The sequence below is a fragment of the Nicrophorus vespilloides genome, unplaced genomic scaffold (genome assembly GCF_001412225.1).
Source record: "Nicrophorus vespilloides isolate i.1.1-1 unplaced genomic scaffold, Nicve_v1.0, whole genome shotgun sequence".
NCBI lineage: Eukaryota > Metazoa > Arthropoda > Insecta > Coleoptera > Silphidae > Nicrophorus > Nicrophorus vespilloides.
In genome coordinates this window covers 403,880-422,204 of record NW_017100086.1, presented here as the reverse complement: position 1 = coordinate 422,204, position 18,325 = coordinate 403,880, and the positions used below count along the sequence as shown (strand labels likewise).

The following is an 18,325-nucleotide window of genomic DNA, read 5'->3' as shown; positions in this document are numbered from 1 at the left end:
AAAATGCGTACATAAAATTAACTATACATACATACGTATATATATATATATATATATATATAGGTCTCGAAAACGAATGTTGTTACACAGTACACATTTCCGAATCGATATGGTTGTTTTCGAATCTAAAGAGCTCGGAGAAACCTTCTTCGATATTTTGAAGAACGCAAATCACAACGAAATCGTCATGGTAAATACAAATATGAGTGTTTTATTTCGTTATCAGTAACGTTCAATGATCGTTTGCACATAAATAACAGCACATAATTATAAATAAGTTACAATGAACTAGAAATTTTGTTTATCTAATTGCTTATATTTGCGCATCATTTAAATCACACAAAAAGAAGTTTGACTGTATAGAGTGAAATAATTTATATTTATTTCCACAGAATTTGCTGAATTAGGAAATTATGTTGTTGTAATGTGTATTTCTCAAGATTTTAATTAATGAAATATATTTTTGATTTGCAGATGGACGCTGTTACGGAAAAGAACTTAACTTTCGGAAATTTATTTTTGGGAAGTCTAAGAGTTGCCAATAAACTGAAAGATTTTGGTTTGTTGAGTGGTGATGTCGTTGGTATAGTGAGCGGAAATGTACCAGAGTACTTTGTACCAATATTAGCATGTTTCTATCAAGGAATCACTGTGCATCCCTTAAACGCTGCATATAATACAAGTTGCAAATAAATTTTTCCATGCCGACAATCTTAATCTACCAGTATTTTTGTTCCAGGAGAGCTGAAGCTTGGTTACAGAAACAGTAGACCCAAAATAATATTTGCAAGCAACGAGACTGTATCTAAGATTTTGGATTTACAGAATCAAACTGACTACATCCTAAAAGTCATCAATTTTGATGATTGTAACTATTCGGAGATGGTGGTATCAGGGGAGTCGTTGGAAACAGTAGAAACGCAAAATGAAGAAAGCGCTGCTGTGATCCTCAGTTCTTCTGGCACCACAGGTCATCCTAAAGACGTGGTTCTCACCAGAAAGAATATAAAAAGTGCTTTCATATATTTACAGTAACTAGTATTAAATATATGACATTATGGTATTTATATAATTGGCATTTAAACAGGTTTCCGTATTTGTACTTCAGACCGGACACAGTGATGCTTGGTATAATGCCGTTCTATCATATTTTCGGGTTCATGGTTACGTTAGGCTCAATTATGGCCCAATCTATGACGGTTATTCTGCAGAAATTTAATCCGAAACTCTATTGCAAGATCGTCAATGATTTCAACGTTGCGTCTCTTTATATTGTGCCTTCGACAGGTGTGTTTTTGGCAAAAAATCCGATGTTGGATGATTACGATTTCAGCTCCGTCAAAGATATTGTATGCGGGGCTTCTCCTTTAGGTGTAGAACTCCAGACAATTTTAGAAAATAAGTACGTTTTCAATAGAAAGATTATATAAAGGTTTTTTTTTTCATAAATTTACTATTTCAGATTTAAGTGTAAGGTGAGACAGATGTATGGGATGACAGAAACCTGCGGAGTAGTGACCATGCTTCCAATGGGTGTAGAGTCGAAGATTGGTAGCGCTGGATTGTTGATTCCCGGTGTCGAAGCGAGGATCGTTGACGTGGAATCGGATCAGGTTGTATTCGAGCATGGAAAAATGGGTGAAATCTGTGTCCGAAGTGATTTGAATATGAAGGAGTATTTCGAAAATGAGGAGGCCACGAAGATGGCAAGAGATGATAAAGGGTTCATCCGAACCGGAGATATGGGGTATTGCGACGAAGATGGTTACTTCTTCATCGTGGAAAGACTTAAGGATTTGATTAAATATAAAGGTTTTCAGGTAAAACATACAAATTACTTTTACATTAGTTTCACAAGTTTTGAATGTTCAGATGAAACAATGAACAGATTACATACACTGGAGATATATAATTAAATTATTTTGTACATATTTTATAGCAGGTATTTCCTGGAATTCACTTCTTTCGTCATTCATAACAACGATTGTTTTTATTATAAATAATTTAAATTATTTTCAACTACTATTTTTCAATTCATAAATCTGTTGATGCAGGTTGCTCCCGCTGAACTGGAGGACATTCTGACATCACACAGAGATATAGTGGACGCTGGGGTCATTGGTATACCGGACGAGAGAGCCGGCGAACTTCCCATGGCATTTATCGTGAAAAAGGAGGATTCCGATATTACAGAGGATAAGGTCAAGGCATTCGTTGCAGGTAAAACTCGATTGTTGATTATTCATTTCGTGAATTTCATAACAAACACTCAATGTTATTTTGTAGAGCACGTTTCGGCTAACAAGTGGCTCCACGGTGGCGTTCGCTTCGTCAATGAAATTCCAAAAGGACCGACTGGGAAGATCCTGAGGAAACATCTCCGATAATCATTGAAAATATTCATGCAAATTGAATTTTAATTTAATAAATTCGTAAATATTCGTTATTATTTATCAAAATTCAGTATATTATTCATCGTCGATTTTTTTGCAATTTTTATTTCTTAATATTATTGTTATATTTTATATAGGTTGTGCCAGCAAGATCGGAAAATCTAAATTTTAAATAAAAACACACTTTTTTTTGAGAAAATATCGAAATTTTTATTTAATCGTAAAGTAGACATGTGAAAGTTTTATTTAAAATTTAGATTTTCCAGTCATGCTCTGACACCCTATATAATTACTTATTTACTATCTAAAATCATCTTCTAATTGAAAACTGAATACATAGATGATAAAAGTATAGGTAAACGTCGGTTCGATTTACGCCGTGCAATAACGCTTATTAATTGCTGATTTTACACTTATATAGAACTAAACCCTATAGTTACCTCACTGTAAATATGGAATCATTTTACGTCGATTCGATTTGCGACGGTTTTGATAGGAACGGAACCCCGGCGTAAAGCGACGTTTACCTGTATTTGAATACCAAACGATCAAATAATGTTAAATATAGTAACTGGTATATATATATTAGCTAATAGATTTGTAAATTTCAACCGATTGTTTTACATTTTTAAACAATTACTGTTAATGATTTCAAAATGTAATTAATCAAAAAAAGTTTTGATATTTATTGAGTAAATTGTTCAATAAACATGCTTAATCATTTAATAGCATGTTATTGTTGTTTTAATTGCAATCCATTTGTATAATACATAATTTACATTTTAAATTGTGAGCAATCAGGAAGATAATAGCAAATACTTTAGAAAGTACAGTGAATGCTTTTAAAAATATTTGACCGGTTACTATATATGACCATTGGAATTGTTCATTGATTTTGAACGCATTACACGATGCAAACTATTTCGCAAAATGAATCAAAGTTCAAGAGTCTTGGAGAAATCTTCTTCGATGTTTTAAAGAACAACTTGGACCCCAATAAGATCGCAATGGTAAGAAATGCATGTTTCAAAGCAATGACATGAAAATAATTAATTAATTGTAGATCGATAAAGTTACCAAGAAACAAATCAATTACGGCGAACTTCTGGATCAAAGTTTGAAGCTGGCCGAAGAGTTGAAAGCTCTCGGTGTTAATAAAGGTGATTTCGTTGGGATTGTGTCAGGAAATCGGCCAGAGTTTTTTGTTCCTTTTTTAGCATGCTTCTTCCTCGGAGCCGCCATCCATCCAATCAACGAAGTCTATTTATTAAGTATATAATGAAACTACAATAAAACATAACAAACTAATGTATGCACGTTTTAGATGAGTTGAAAGCTGCATTTATTCACTCCAAACCGAAAGTTATGTTCACAACTCAGGATCATTTTGAAAAAGTTCTCGTACTGAGAGAGATCACCGATTACATTAAAAACGTAATTAATTTCGATGGAAATTATTTGGAGATCATCCAAAAACGATCCGGTTTAAGCAAAGAGCAAATTGCGAAGATGATTGTGCCTTGCTTCTCAACTCATCTGGAACAACAAGTTTTCCGAAGAGCGTGGTTTTGACTCAAAGAAATGTTAAGACGATATTCAATTATTTAAAGTATTTACATTTTATAAATTCAACAAATGCATTAAACCATATTTCTTTGATAGATTTCCGTATATCGATATAAATACTGATAACGTCTTGATCGGAATGATGCCATTCTACCACGGTTTCGGTTTAATGCTTGTATTTGGTAGCATAGTTAATCTCTCGATGATGGTCATTTTGCGGAAGTTCAATCCCAAAGATTATTGCGAAATAATAGAAGAGTACAACGTGACTTGTCTTCAGATCGTTCCTTCTATTGGTGTCTTTTTAGCTAAACATCCTATGATAGCGAATTACGATTTTTCTAGGGTAAAGGATATCACGTGCGGCGCAGCTCCTCTTGGATTAGAAGTTCAGGACGCTTTAGAAAAAAGGTCAGTGAATGAAAGGATTCGAAAAGCAGACAGATCAGTTTGTATTACAAATTAATTATAATAACATATTTATTAACACATGAATACCTTATTAAGCTAAAGCAAGTCATCTTATTCAGATTGAATTGCAAGATACGGCAGTTTTATGGAATGACGGAAACTTCCGGTGTGATAACTCTGGTACCTACGGGCGATGAATCAAAAATTGGAGCTTCAGGAAAACCATTACCCTGGGTAGATATAAAAGTTATCGATATTGATAATAACGAAGAGATGGCTCAAGGTGGGATTGGTGAGTTGTGCGTGAAAACTATACAAAACATGAAAGGTTATTTGGGTATGGATGAAGACACTAAAAGCCTCTATTGGAACGATGATTACTTTCGAGCCGGAGATATAGGTTACATAGACAAAGACGGCGAAATTTTTATCCTCGATAGATTAAAAGAAATGATCAAATATAAAGCATTCCAAGTAATAGTCCTCAGCATAATAAATTAATTATAATTCAACTGATTCCATCACATACAACTTTGTAGGTTTCTCCATCTGAATTGGAAGACATACTGAACTCACATGAATACATCGTGGAGTCAGGCGTTATAGGATTACCGGACGAAAGAGCCGGAGAACTTCCAATGGCTTTTGTTGTTAAGCGAGAAAACGTCGATCTGAGCGAAGAAGCTGTTAAGGAATTCGTGGCTGGTAAATTACGTTATTTCGCTCGATACTTTATTATATATTTATTGTAATAGGTCATGTTTCATTGCACAAGCAACTTCATGGAGGCGTCAAGTTCGTTAAAGAAATTCCCAAAGGCTCATCTGGAAAGATTTTGCGAAAAACACTGCGACAATTAATCAAATGAACATTTCTCCAGCAAATTTTACTTATTTAGAATGGAATTCAAGTGGTTTTTAAATGTTATTAATACTTGCAGTTAGAGATAGCCAAAATATTGATTGAATGAAAAAATATTTCATTTGTAAGTTATAGTGATTACTCATATAATATAATACTAATATGATGAATATATTGTTGTTTTCATTTATGTTAAATCTCTTTAGCATTTATTTTATTTTATGAATAAATTATAAATCGTGTTTATAATTACTTTAATTAATTACCAAGAAAAAAATTTCAATAATTTTTTTTATTAGATCCGATTAGTGTATAATAAATACCAATTTTCATTATTCTATATATTCCAAAACTGAAAAATCTAAATCTTGAATAAAACACGTATTTTTTTTGGAAATTTTCATTTAATCAAATCATTTATTAGATGTGTTGTTTCTCACATAATTTCTACATGTCTACTTTATTTTTAAATCAAAATTTAGGTATTTTTATTTTACGGTCTTACTTGAACACCCTATATATACAATAATAGTGGTTTTAGTTGCCATATGATAAATTATATACAAAGTCCAATGAATACAAAGAAGTACACAACATTTATTATATGAAAAAGAGATAGTAGGGTCTAGAGATAGCATTCGAAAAGTCTAGATAACTGTGTAAAAATTGTAATTATATTTATATTGTTGAAGCAAAAACCGGAATTATTTTTGCGGAAAACACAAGTTGTCAAATGCGTGATAGTATTGAACGACAATAGTAAAAGTATATATATAATGAACTCATTTCAGTAAAGAATATTTAGATTGATAAAAAGAGCGCATCATCATGCACTCTCTTCCACAGAACGGCTTGTTCTTTAGATCACACGAAAATGGCAATGGTACAAATTGCATAATATTAAGAAGACAACTATCCTATTAATTTTAATTAATTGCAGATCGGTAAAGTTACTAAAAAGCAGTTAAACTACGCCGAACTTCTGGATCAAAGTTTGAAAGTGGCCGAAGAGTTGAAAGCAACGAGACTGTATCTAATATTTTAGATTTACAGAATCAAACTGACTCATCAATTTTGATGATTGTAACTATTCGGAGATGGTGGGATCAAAGGAGTCGTTGGAAACAGTAGAAAAGCAAAATGAACAAAGCAATGCTGTGATCCTCAGTTCTTCTGGAACCACAGGTCATGCTAAGGACGTGGTTCTCACCAGAAAGAATATAAAAAGTGCTTTCATATATTTGCAGTAACTAGTATTAAATATATGACATTATGGTATTTATATAATTGGCATTTAAACAGGTTTCCGTATTTGTACTTCAGACCGGACACAGATTTGCTTGGTATAGAGCCGTTCAATCATATTTTTGGGTTCGTGGTTACGTGAGGCTCAATTTGGGCCATAATTAATCTATGACGGTTATTCTGCAGAAATTTAATCTGAAACTCTATTGCAAGATGATTTCAACGTTGCGTCTTTTTATATCGTGCCTTCGACAGGTGTGTTTTTAGCTAAAAATTCGATGTTGAATGAGTACGATTTCAGCTCTGTCAAAGATATCGGATATTGCGACAAAGATGGTTACTTCTTCATCATGGAAAGACTTAAGGATTTGATTAAATATAAAGGTTTCCAGGTAAAACATACAATTTACTTTTACATAAGTTTCACAAGTATTGAATGTTCAAAAAAACAATGAACAGATCAAACGTGTTTAGATATATTGGAGATATATAATTAAATTATTTTGTACGTATTTTATAGCAGGTATTTCCTGGAATTCACTTCTTTCGTCATTCATAACAACGATTATTTTTCTTATAAATAATTGAAATTATTATCAACTACTATTTTTCAATTCATAAATCTGTTGATACAGGTTGCTCCCGCTGAACTGGAGGACATTCTGACATCACACAGAGATATAGTGGATGCTGGGGTCATTGGTATACCGGACGAGAGAGCCGGCTAACTTCCCATGGCATTTATCGTGAAAAAGGAGGATTCCGATATTACAGAGGATAAGGTCAAGGCATTCGTTGCAGGTAAAACTCGATTGTTGATCATTCATTTCGTGAAGTTCTTAACAAACACTCAATGTTATTTTTTAGAGCACGTTTCGGCTAACAAGTGGCTCCACGGTGGCGTTCGCTTCGTCAATGAAATTCCAAAAGGACCGACTGGGAAGATCCTCAGGAAACATCTCAGATAATCATTGAAAATATTCATGCAAATTGAATTTTAAATTCTTAAAAAAAATATTATTTATTAAAGTTCATCGTCGATTTTTTTGCATTTTTTATTTCCTAACATTATTGTTATATTTAATTATATTGTTTACATATGCACAAAATATCTATTTAAAAATATGCTCTTACATTTTAATTTGTTAACTGCCGGGTGAAGCAAGAGCGGAAAATCTAAATTTTAAATAAAAACACATTTTTTTCTGAGAAAATATTGAAATTTTTATTTAATCGTAAAGTAAACATGTGAACATTTTATTTAAAATTTAGATTTTTCGGTCATGCTGCGACACCCTATATAATTACTTACTTACTATCTACAATCATCTTCTAATTGAGAACCGAATACATAGATGATTAAAAATATAGGTAAACGTCGTTTTGCGTCGGTTCGATTTACGCCAATTCACAATAACGCTTATTAATTGCTGATTTTACACTTATATAGAACTAAACCCTATATTTATCTCAATGTAAATATGGATTAATTTTACACCGATTCGATTTGCGACGGCTTTGATAGAAACGGAACCCCGGCGTAAAGCGACGTTTACCTGTATTTGAATATCATACGATCAAACAAAGTTAAATGTTTGTAAAATATAGTAACTGGTATACACATTAGCTAAATTTCAACCGATGGTTTTACATTTTTAAACACTTATTGTTAATAATTTCAAAATGTAATTAATCACCAATGTTTTGTTATTTATTGAGTAAATTGCTGCATGTTTAATCAATTAATAGCATATCAGTGTTATTCTAATTACAATCATTTGTATATACATAATTTATATATTACATTGTTAATTGTGAGCAATCAGGAAGATAGTAGTAAATATTAGTATTAAAGAATAGTAAATGCTTTTAAATAAATTTCAATAAATAATTGACCGGCTACTATATATGACCATTGGAATTGTTCATTGATTTTGAACGCATTACACGATGCAAACTATTTCGCAAAATGAATCAAATTTCAAGAGTCTTGGAGAAATGTTCTTCGATGTTTTAAAGAACAACTTGGACCCCAATAAGATCGCAATGGTAAGAAATGCATGTTTCAAAGCAATGACATGAAAATAATTAATTAATTGTAGATCGATAAAGTTACCAAGAAACAAATCAATTACGGTGAACTTCTGGATCAAAGTTTGAAGCTGGCCGAAGAGTTAAAAGCGCTCGGTGTTAATAAAGGTGATTTCGTTGGGATCGTGTCAGAAAATCGTCCAGAGTATTTCGTTCCTGTTTTGGCGTGTTTCTTCATCGGCGCAACCATCCATCCAATCAACGGCATCTATTTATTAGGTAAATGATGAAACAAGAAAACAAATTAATATATATCAATAACATATTCTCAATAGGAGAGTTGAAAGCCGCCTTTGACATCTCTAAGCCTAAAATTATATTCGCAACTGAGAAAAGCTTGAATAAAGTTCAGCAACTCCAAACAGATACAAATTACATCGCGAACATAATTAATTTCGATGGAAATTATTTGAATATCATTCGGGAACGATCCGGATTGACAAAAGATGAAATTGTTGTAAACTGCGATCATGATTCTGCCGTGATACTCAACTCATCAGGAACCACTGGTCTAGCGAAGGGCGTAATTTTAACGCAAAACAATATCAAGTGCTCCTTCAATTATCTAAAGTATTGCAATATTTTCTAACAAAACAATACCGTATATTTAAACTCTCGCTTATTTGATAGATATCCGTACTTCGATATAAATCCTGATAACGTCGTCATCGGAATGATGCCTAACTTTCACGTCTTCGGATTTATACTGGGTATTGGTAACATCCACAATCTCTCGTTAATGGTAATTCTACAGAAGTTTCAACCCAACCAATATTGCGAAATAATTGAAGAGTATAATGTGACCAGTCTTCACATCGTTCCATCTATTGGTGTGTTTTTAGCTAAACATCCTATTGTGGAAAACTACGATTTCTCTTCGGTGAAGGATATCATTAGCGGTGCTGCTCCTTTAGGTGTTGAAATTCAGAGAGTCTTAGAACAAAGGTTAGTGATTAAAGTGTAACAAATAAATAAGAACATATAACACGAGCAATAATATTATATTTTCAAAATATATGATTCGCAAATAAGTAAAAATTAGCAAAGTATTGATGAAATGAACACGCTTTAGATTTAATTGCAAAATGCGGCAGATATATGGATTGACGGAAACTTGCGGTGGGATAACTATAGTACCAATGGGTGACAAATCGAAGATTGGTAGTGTAGGAAAACGTTTGCCTTGGGTAGACATAAAAATCATCGATATTGATACCAAAGAAGAGATGGCTCAAGGCGGAATTGGCGAGGTGTGCGTGAAGACCGCACAAAATATGAAAGGTTATTTGAACATGGAGGAAGAAAGTAAAAGTATGTATTTAGAAGATGGTTACCTCTGCACCGGAGATATTGGTTATGTGGACGAGGACGGCGAAATCTTCATCGTAGATAGATTAAAGGAATTGATCAAGTATAAAGGATTCCAGGTAACAATTCAATATAAACATTCAATATAAATGCATTAACACTTTTTAGGTTTCTCCATCTGAATTGGAAGACATACTGAACTCACATGAAGACATCGTGGAGTCAGGTGTTGTAGGATTACCGGACGAAAAAGCCGGAGAACTTCCAATGGCTTTTGTTGTCAAGCGGGAAAACGTCGATCTCAGCGAATATGCTGTTAAGGAATTTTTAGCTGGTAAATTACGTTATTTCGATCGATACTTTATTATATATTTATTGTAATAGGTCATGTTTCATTGCACAAGCAACTTCACGGTGGCGTCAAGTTCGTTAAAGAAATTCCCAAGGGCGCATCTGGAAAGATTTTGCGAAAAACTCTGCGACAATTAATCAGATGAACATCTTTCCAGCAAAGTTTACTTATTTACTTATTTCAAATGGAATTCAAGTGGTTTTTAAATGTTATTAAATGTTATTTCATTTGTATATTATGGTGATTACTCATATAATATAATACTAATATGATGAATAAATTCTAATCCATGTTTATAATTACTTTCATTAATTACCAAGAAAGCAATTTAAATAAATTATTTTTTTAATAGATCCGATTACTATATAATATATAAATTATATACAAAGTCCAATGAATACAAAGAAGTACACAACATATATTAATTGAGAAAGATATAGTAGGGTGTAGAGATAGCATTCGAAAAGTTTAGATAACTGGCGTTCACTTTGTCACTGAAATTCCAAAAGGACCGACGGGGAAGATCATCAAGAAACATCTTCTATAATCATTGAAAATATTCATGCAAATTGAATTTTAAATTAATAAATTCGTAAAAAATATTATTTATCAAAATTCACCGTCGATTTTTTTGCAATTTTTATTTCTTAATATTATTGTTATATTTAATTATTTTGTTTACACAAAATATTCTTACATTTTAACCTGTTAATTGCCGGGTAAATGTGTTTAATATAGGGTGTACCAGCAAGAGTGGAAAAACTAAATTTTAAATAAAAACACACTTTTTTTTGAGATAATATCGAAATTTGTATTTAATCGTAAAGTAGACATGTGGAAGTTTCATTTAAAATTTAGATTTTCCATTCATGCTGTGACACCCTATATAATTTCTTAATTACTATCTAAAATCATCTTCTAATTGAGAACCGAATACATATATGATTAAAAGTATAGGTAAACGTCGTTTTACGTCGGTTCGATTTACGCCGATTCACAATTACGCCGTGAAATAACGCTTATTAATTGCTGATTTTACACTTATATAGAACTAAACCCTATAGTTACCTCACTGTAAATATCGAATTATTTTACACCGATTCGATTTTTTAACGGCATTGGTAGGAACGAAACCCTGGCATAAAGCGACGTTCACCTGTATTTGAATATCATACGATCAAACAAAGTTAAATGTTGGTAAAATATAGTAACTGGTATACAAATTAGCTAAATTTCAACCGATGGTTTTACATTTTTAGACACTTATTGTTAATGATTTCAAAATATAATTAATCAGCAAGGTTTTGATATTTATTGAGTAAATTGCCCAATAAACATGTTTAATCAATTAATAGCATATCAGTGTTATTTTAATTGCAATCCATTTCTATAATACATATGAGTTAACTGTGAGCAATCAGGAAAATAATAGTGAATATTAGTAGTAAAGTATAGTGAATGCTTTTAAATAAATTGAAAAAATAATGGACCGGTTACTATATATGACCATTCGAATTGTTCATTTACTTTAAACGCATTACAAAATGCAAACTATTTCGCAAAATGAATCAAACTTCAAGAGTCCTGGAGAAATTTTCTTCAATGTTTTGAAGAACGACGTGGACCCCAATAAGATCGCAATGGTAAGAAATGCATGTTTCAAAGCAATAAAATGTAAATAATTAATTAATTGTAGATCGATAAAGTTACCAAGAAACAAATCAATTACGGTGAACTTCTGGATCAAAGTTTGAAGCTGGCCGAAGAGTTGAAAGCGCTTGGTGTTAAAAAAGGTGATTTCGTTGGGATCGTGTCTGGAAATCGGCCAGAGTTTTTCGTTCCTGTTTTAGCCTGCTTCTTCCTCGGAGCCGCCATCCATCCGATCAACGAAGTCTATTTATTAAGTACATAATGAAACTACAATAAAATATAACAAACTAATGTATGCACGTTTTAGATGAGTTGAAAGCTGCATTTATTCACTCCAAACCGAAAGTTATGTTCACAACTCAGGATCATTTTGAAAAGGTTCTCGTACTGAGAGAGATCACCGATTACATTAATAACATAATTAATTTCGATGGAAATTATTTGGAGATCATCCAAAAACGATCCGGTTTAAACGAAAAGCAAATTGTGGGAGGTTGCGAAGATGATTGTGCCTTGCTTCTCAACTCATCTGGAACAACAAGTTTTCCGAAGAGCGTGGTTTTGACCCAAAGAAATGTTAAGACGATATTCAATTATTTAAAGTATTTACATTTTATAAATTCAACAAATGCACTAAACCATATTTATTTGATAGATTACCGTATATCGATTTAAATACTGAGAACGTCTTTATCGGAATGATGCCATTCTACCACTGTTTCGGTTTAATACTTGGCTTAGGTAGCATAGTTAATCTCTCGATGATGGTCATTTTGCGGAAGTTCAATCCCAAAGATTATTGCGAAATAATAGAAGAGTACAACGTGACTTGTCTTCAGATCGTTCCTTCCATTGGTGTCTTTTTAGCTAAACATCCTATGATAATGGATTACGATTTTTCTAGGGTAAAAGATATCGTTTGCGGCGCTGCTCCTCTTGGAGTCGAAGTTCAGGACGCTTTAGAAAAAAGGTCAGTGTATGAAAGGATCCAAAAAGCAGACAGATAAGTTTGTATTACAATCACCAAATTGATTCATTATAATAACATATTTATTAACTCATGAATACCTTAATAAGCTAAAGATTAAAGAAAGTAATCTTATTCAGATTGAACTGCAAGATACGGCAGATGTATGGAATGACGGAAACTTCAGGATTGATAAGTCTGGTACCTACGGGCGATGAATCAAAAATTGGAGCTTCAGGAAAACCATTACCCTGGGTAGATATAAAAGTTATCGATATTGATAATAACGAAGAGATGGCTCAAGGTGGGATTGGTGAGTTGTGCGTGAAAACTATACAAAACATGAAAGGTTATTTGGGTATGGATGAAGACACTAAAAGCCTCTATTGGAACGATGATTACTTTCGAACCGGAGATATAGGTTACATAGACGAAAACGGAGAAATCTTTATCCTCGATAGATTAAAGGAAATGATCAAATATAAAGCATTCCAAGTAATAGTCTTCTGCATAATAAATTAATGATAATTCAAGTGATACCATCACATACAACTTTGTAGGTTTCTCCATCTGAATTGGAAGACATACTGAATTCACATGAATACATCGTGGAGTCAGGCGTTATAGGATTACCGGACGAAAGAGCCGGAGAACTTCCAATGGCTTTTGTTGTTAAGCGGGAAAACGTCGATCTCAGCGAAGAAGCTGTTAAGGAATTCGTGGCTGGTAAATTACGTTATTTCGCTCGATACTTTATTATATATTTATTGTAATAGGTCATGTTTCATTGCACAAGCAACTTCATGGAGGCGTCAAGTTCGTTAAAGAAATTCCCAAAGGCGCATCTGGAAAGATTTTGCGAAAAACACTGCGACAATTAATCAAATGAACATTTCTCTAGCAAATTTTACTTATTTAGAATGGAATTCAAGTGGTTTTTAAATGTTATTAATACTTGCAGTTACAGATAGCCAAAATAGTGATTGAATGAAAAAATATTTCATTTGTAAGTTATGGTGATTACCCATATAATATAATAGTAACATGATGAATATATTGTTGTTTTAATTCATGTTAAATCTATTTAGCATTTGTTTTATCGATGAATAAATTGTAAACCGTGTTTATTATTACTTTAATTGATTACCAAGAATGCAATTTCAATAAAAAAAAATTATTATATCCGATTACTATATAATAATTATCTTTTTCATTATTCTATATTTGTGTTTTCTATAGGGTGTTACAGCAAGACTGGAAAATCTAAATCTTGAATAAAACACACTTTTCTTTTTGAATTTTTGATTAAATCGAATCATTTATTAGATGTGTTGTTTCACACATAACTTCCACATGTCTACTTTATGGTTAAATAAAAATTTCGGTATTTTGATTTTACTGATGGTTTTTGCTGCCAGCTGATAAATTATATACAAAGTCCAATGAATACAAAGAAGTACACAACATATATTAATGGAGAAAGAGATAGTAGGGTCTAGAGATAGCATTCGAAAAGTCTAGACAACTGTGTAAAATTTTTAATTATATTTTTATTTTTGAAGGAATAACTGGAATAATTCTTGCAGATAACACAAGTTGTCACATGCGTGATAGTATTGAATGACGTCTCGATAGTAAAAGTATATAAACAATAAACTCATTTGAGTAAAGAATATTCAGATTGATAATAAGAACGCATCATGATGCACTCTCTTCCACAAAACGGTTTAAACTCTAAGAGCCTTGGAGAAATCTTCTTCGACATTTTAAAGAACAAAGCAGATCACACGAAAATCGCAATGGTATAAATTGTATAATATTTAGAAGATAACTATCCTATTAACTTTAATTAATTGCAGATCGATAAAGTTACTAAAAAGCAGTTAAACTACGCCGAACTTCTGGATCAAAGTTTGAAAGTGGCCGAAGAGTTGAAAGCGCTCGGTGTAGCGAATGGTGATTTCGTTGGGATCGTGTCTGGAAATCGGCCCGAGTTTTTCGTTCCTGTTTTGGCGTGCTTCTTCATCGGCGCTACCATCCATCCAATCAACAGCATCTATTTGTTAAGTTAGTTTATGAAAAACTTCCATTTTTACGTGATTCAGTAATACGTGATCGTTTTAGGAGAGTTAAAATCAGCTTTCGCCAACTCCAAACCTAAAATCATTTTCACAACTGATGAGAGTTTGAAGAAGGTCCAGGATCTACAAGCAGACACCGATTACATCGAAAACATAATTAACTTTGACAGGAATTATTTGAGTATCGTTCAAGAACGATCTGGATTGATCGAAGAGGAAATTGTAAGTAATTGCGACAGTGATTCCGCGGTGATACTCAGCTCATCAGGAACATCAGGATTACCGAAGAGCGTGGTTCTTACTCAAGGCAACATCAAGTGTTCCTTCAATTATTTAAAGTACTGTTATAATTATAGAGATTTAAAATGTATCTATAATTATATTTTGTTTATATAGATATCCGTATATCACTGTAAATTATGATGATGTCATTGTCGGAATGATGCCCTACTTTCACGTCTTAGGATTCCTCGTGGGCATTTCCAACATCTACAGTCTTTCGCTAATGGTCACCTTACAAAAGTTCCAACCCAACCACTATTGCGAAATAATAGAAGAGTTTAACGTGACCTCTCTTCAGATCGTTCCATCTATTGGCGTTTTCTTAGCGAAACATCCCATGGTGAAAAAGTACGATTTTTCTACGGTTAAGGATATCGTTTGCGGCGCTGCTCCTTTGGGTGCCGAAGTTCAAAGCATCTTAGAAAAAAGGTTACTGATTATATTTGTTACATATAAACAAGCATTGACCAAATGTAGAACGCAAACCTCATGACTTCCAACAAGAATATTTTACTCTCTCATCAAATAATCGATGTATTTCTTTACAATTTTTATTTGGTCCAAATCGCTAACGACCAAAGTGTTTGTATTTACTATTTTTAAAAAATTATTTGTAATTTAACTGACTAAAAGTGATCAAACGATTGTCAAAACATCTCCTGTTTTAGATTTAATTGCAAGGTCCGGCAGATGTATGGAATGACGGAAACTTGCGGCGTGATAAGTCTGGTACCAATGGGCGAAGAATCGAAGATTGGAAGTGTGGGTAAACGTTTCCCTTGGGTAGACATAAAAATCATCGATATTGATACCAAAGAAGAGATGGCTCAAGGCGGAATTGGCGAGATGTGCGTGAAGACCGCACAAAATATGAAAGGTTATTTGAACATGGAGGAAGAAACTAAAAGTATGTATTTAGAAGATGGTTACCTCCGAACAGGAGATATTGGTTTTGTGGACGAAAACGGCGAAATCTTCATCGTAGATAGATTAAAAGAATTGATCAAGTATAAAGGATTCCAGGTAACAATTTTATATAAAATGGTACAATAAATGCATTAAAACTTTTTAGGTTTCTCCATCTGAATTGGAAGACATACTGAACTCACATGAATACATCGTGGAGTCAGGCGTTGTAGGATTACCGGACGAAAGAGCCGGAGAACTTCCAATGGCTTTTGTTGTTAAACGAGACAATGTCGATCTCAGCGAAGAAGCTGTTAAGGAATTTCTAGCTGGTAAATTACGTTAATTGGATCGATACTTTATTATATATTTATATGTAATAGGTCATGTATCATTGCACAAGCAACTTCACGGAGGTGTCAAGTTCATTGAAGAAATTCCCAAAGGCACAACTGGAAAGATTTTGCGAAAAAAACTTCGCGAGATAATGATGACCAAATGATCATAACTCTTGTATTTATATTTTACATAATTATTATTTCAATAAAGAGTATATGCTGTTTATATAACATGATGATTCGTTCAGAACATTAATTTATATAGTTTATAAATAACTTAATATTAATTTAAATGTCGAATTCATGTGAATATGATGTTTAAAATATAATAATAACTTAAATGTGGGAATTAATACGAACTTGGTGGATACAGTGCAGTGCACAGTTGCAGAAAAGGAAGAGGTGGTGGAGTATCAATATACATAAAAAAGGAGATCAACTATGAAGTACTGTAAAAAAAAAACAATAAAAAATATCGAAATAATAACAGTCAGAATGAACGAACTACAAACAAATGTCACACTGGTTTACAACCCCCCTAACAACAATCCGGAAGATATAATAAAATTATTTGCAAATGACATTCTTAGCAGGAAGAAAAAACATATAGTAATGGGAGATATAAATATTAATTTTCTGGATAAAACAAACAAGACAACAAGGGTCTAGATTAACACTATAAAAGAACAGGGATGCTACATAGCTAACAAAATCGAGAATACCTACTTCACACGCTGGAGCTCCAATCTGAACCACACCATAATAGATCATGTAATAACAAACCAAAAAGGAATGATAGGAAATATAGAAATAGATGAGGTGCCTTTCTCTGACCATAGTAAACTGACTATAGAATGGAGAACAGGAGAAAAAAAGGAAAGGAAAAATATACACAAAGAGAGAGAAAATATATAGACATGGAAAAAATAAAAATAGAGATAACAAATAAAATATCGAGCATCGCATCGTATGACGAACTGGTACGGCTAGTGTCGGGTGTAGCGCTCACACACACAAAAATAAGTAAATTTAAAAGGAAAGAAAAAAATTCAAGGATCGACAAAACCATCTTGAACCTAATAGCAAAGAGAAACAAACAATATAATATAATGAAAAAATACCCAGGCAATAATAAACAACGTATGGATTATAAAACAATAAAAAAAAGACAGAACATAAAATACAAGAAAGAAAGGTAAAATACTATGGTAACATATTCAAAAGTTGTGAAGGAAATGTCAGGAAAACATGGTAAGAAATAAATAGGATGCTTGGGGGAAAAGTGAAAGGTTCGCAGGAAATATCCAGGCTGAGATCTGGAGATGACATGCTTACAAGCGGACAGGAGATCGCTAACGAGCTAAACAAATACTTCTGCTCGATTGGAGAGGAGCTCGCAAAGAAAATCATAGATAGAACTGGGAATAAAGACACAAACATAAAAATACCAAATAAACAAGTAAAACACAACTAAAAATGGACAAAACTACTGAAAAAGAAATAAATGAGATAATAGAGTCACTGAGGGATGGATGTGCGCCGGGCAATGATGGGATAAATACTTCAACAATTAAATATCTCAAACAGGAAATAACGCACAAATTGGTGGACTTAACAAATCAAATTCTGAGTTCCGGCAGCTATCCGGACGTACTAGAAAAAGCAACAATAACAACAATTTATAAAAATAGCGATAAAGATAGACCGGAGAACTACAGGCCGATTGCGATAACATCAGTGTTTGCCAAAATAGTGGAAAAAGTAATCCACAGAAGACTAAACGATTACATGAATAAAAACAACCTGACTAATCGGCGGCAGTACGGATTCCAGGAAAGGTCGAGTACGGTTGTGGTGCTGCTGGACTTGACTAC

At 32.9% G+C, this 18,325-nt stretch overlaps 5 protein-coding genes across 5 annotated transcripts; all 5 read left to right on the top strand.

Annotated features, from left to right (window-relative positions):
* The first annotated feature begins 101 nt into the window (after nucleotides 1-101).
* On the top strand, nucleotides 102-2,475 carry LOC108567244 (4-coumarate--CoA ligase 1-like). Its single transcript, XM_017927596.1, has 7 exons — nucleotides 102-190; nucleotides 475-682; nucleotides 740-1,031; nucleotides 1,088-1,402; nucleotides 1,463-1,820; nucleotides 2,055-2,220; nucleotides 2,287-2,475. Exons 1-7 carry the CDS (start codon nucleotides 110-112, stop codon nucleotides 2,385-2,387), a joined length of 1,521 nt encoding a protein of 506 aa, XP_017783085.1. The 5' UTR covers nucleotides 102-109; the 3' UTR covers nucleotides 2,388-2,475.
* Nucleotides 2,476-3,304: 829 nt separating this feature from the next.
* LOC108567191 (4-coumarate--CoA ligase 1-like) lies at nucleotides 3,305-5,278 on the top strand. The gene is made up of 8 exons (XM_017927521.1): nucleotides 3,305-3,403; nucleotides 3,457-3,553; nucleotides 3,718-3,827; nucleotides 3,884-4,002; nucleotides 4,056-4,370; nucleotides 4,490-4,844; nucleotides 4,910-5,075; nucleotides 5,126-5,278. The coding sequence occupies exons 1-8, from the start codon at nucleotides 3,305-3,307 to the stop codon at nucleotides 5,236-5,238; spliced, it is 1,374 nt and encodes a 457-aa protein (XP_017783010.1). The 3' UTR covers nucleotides 5,239-5,278.
* Nucleotides 5,279-8,281: 3,003 nt separating this feature from the next.
* LOC108567242 (4-coumarate--CoA ligase 1-like) lies at nucleotides 8,282-10,422 on the top strand. Its single transcript, XM_017927594.1, has 7 exons — nucleotides 8,282-8,525; nucleotides 8,579-8,786; nucleotides 8,843-9,137; nucleotides 9,198-9,512; nucleotides 9,640-9,994; nucleotides 10,044-10,209; nucleotides 10,260-10,422. The coding sequence occupies exons 1-7, from the start codon at nucleotides 8,427-8,429 to the stop codon at nucleotides 10,370-10,372; spliced, it is 1,551 nt and encodes a 516-aa protein (XP_017783083.1). The 5' UTR covers nucleotides 8,282-8,426; the 3' UTR covers nucleotides 10,373-10,422.
* A 1,349-nt stretch (nucleotides 10,423-11,771) lies between these two features.
* Nucleotides 11,772-13,876, top strand: LOC108567243 (4-coumarate--CoA ligase 1-like). The gene is made up of 7 exons (XM_017927595.1): nucleotides 11,772-11,870; nucleotides 11,924-12,131; nucleotides 12,185-12,479; nucleotides 12,533-12,847; nucleotides 12,985-13,339; nucleotides 13,405-13,570; nucleotides 13,621-13,876. The coding sequence occupies exons 1-7, from the start codon at nucleotides 11,772-11,774 to the stop codon at nucleotides 13,731-13,733; spliced, it is 1,551 nt and encodes a 516-aa protein (XP_017783084.1). The 3' UTR covers nucleotides 13,734-13,876.
* Nucleotides 13,877-14,547: 671 nt separating this feature from the next.
* On the top strand, nucleotides 14,548-16,536 carry LOC108567190 (4-coumarate--CoA ligase 1-like). Its single transcript, XM_017927520.1, has 6 exons — nucleotides 14,548-14,646; nucleotides 14,704-14,911; nucleotides 14,969-15,263; nucleotides 15,322-15,636; nucleotides 15,876-16,230; nucleotides 16,280-16,536. The coding sequence occupies exons 1-6, from the start codon at nucleotides 14,548-14,550 to the stop codon at nucleotides 16,457-16,459; spliced, it is 1,452 nt and encodes a 483-aa protein (XP_017783009.1). The 3' UTR covers nucleotides 16,460-16,536.
* Nucleotides 16,537-18,325: the final 1,789 nt, after the last annotated feature.

What these genes read in the sequence shown, in the direction of transcription:
- LOC108567243 (XM_017927595.1), top strand. Translation starts at nt 11,772, where the DNA reads ATGCAAACTATTTCGCAAAATGAATCAAACTTCAAGAGTCCTGGAGAA. An exon ending in CAGGACGCTTTAGAAAAAAG is followed by an intron (nt 12,848 to 12,984) that starts GTCAGTGTATGA and finishes AATCTTATTCAG; the next exon opens with ATTGAACTGCAAGATACGGC. An exon ending in TCAAATATAAAGCATTCCAA is followed by an intron (nt 13,340 to 13,404) that starts GTAATAGTCTTC and finishes ACAACTTTGTAG; the next exon opens with GTTTCTCCATCTGAATTGGA.
- LOC108567242 (XM_017927594.1), top strand. Translation starts at nt 8,427, where the DNA reads ATGCAAACTATTTCGCAAAATGAATCAAATTTCAAGAGTCTTGGAGAA. An exon ending in ACCCCAATAAGATCGCAATG is followed by an intron (nt 8,526 to 8,578) that starts GTAAGAAATGCA and finishes AATTAATTGTAG; the next exon opens with ATCGATAAAGTTACCAAGAA. An exon ending in TGTTAAGGAATTTTTAGCTG is followed by an intron (nt 10,210 to 10,259) that starts GTAAATTACGTT and finishes TTATTGTAATAG; the next exon opens with GTCATGTTTCATTGCACAAG.
- LOC108567190 (XM_017927520.1), top strand. Translation starts at nt 14,548, where the DNA reads ATGCACTCTCTTCCACAAAACGGTTTAAACTCTAAGAGCCTTGGAGAA. An exon ending in ATCACACGAAAATCGCAATG is followed by an intron (nt 14,647 to 14,703) that starts GTATAAATTGTA and finishes AATTAATTGCAG; the next exon opens with ATCGATAAAGTTACTAAAAA. An exon ending in TGTTCCTTCAATTATTTAAA is followed by an intron (nt 15,264 to 15,321) that starts GTACTGTTATAA and finishes TTGTTTATATAG; the next exon opens with ATATCCGTATATCACTGTAA.
- LOC108567244 (XM_017927596.1), top strand. Translation starts at nt 110, where the DNA reads ATGGTTGTTTTCGAATCTAAAGAGCTCGGAGAAACCTTCTTCGATATT. An exon ending in ATCACAACGAAATCGTCATG is followed by an intron (nt 191 to 474) that starts GTAAATACAAAT and finishes TTTGATTTGCAG; the next exon opens with ATGGACGCTGTTACGGAAAA. An exon ending in AAACGCTGCATATAATACAA is followed by an intron (nt 683 to 739) that starts GTTGCAAATAAA and finishes TTTTTGTTCCAG; the next exon opens with GAGAGCTGAAGCTTGGTTAC.
- LOC108567191 (XM_017927521.1), top strand. Translation starts at nt 3,305, where the DNA reads ATGCAAACTATTTCGCAAAATGAATCAAAGTTCAAGAGTCTTGGAGAA. An exon ending in ACCCCAATAAGATCGCAATG is followed by an intron (nt 3,404 to 3,456) that starts GTAAGAAATGCA and finishes AATTAATTGTAG; the next exon opens with ATCGATAAAGTTACCAAGAA. An exon ending in TCAAATATAAAGCATTCCAA is followed by an intron (nt 4,845 to 4,909) that starts GTAATAGTCCTC and finishes ACAACTTTGTAG; the next exon opens with GTTTCTCCATCTGAATTGGA.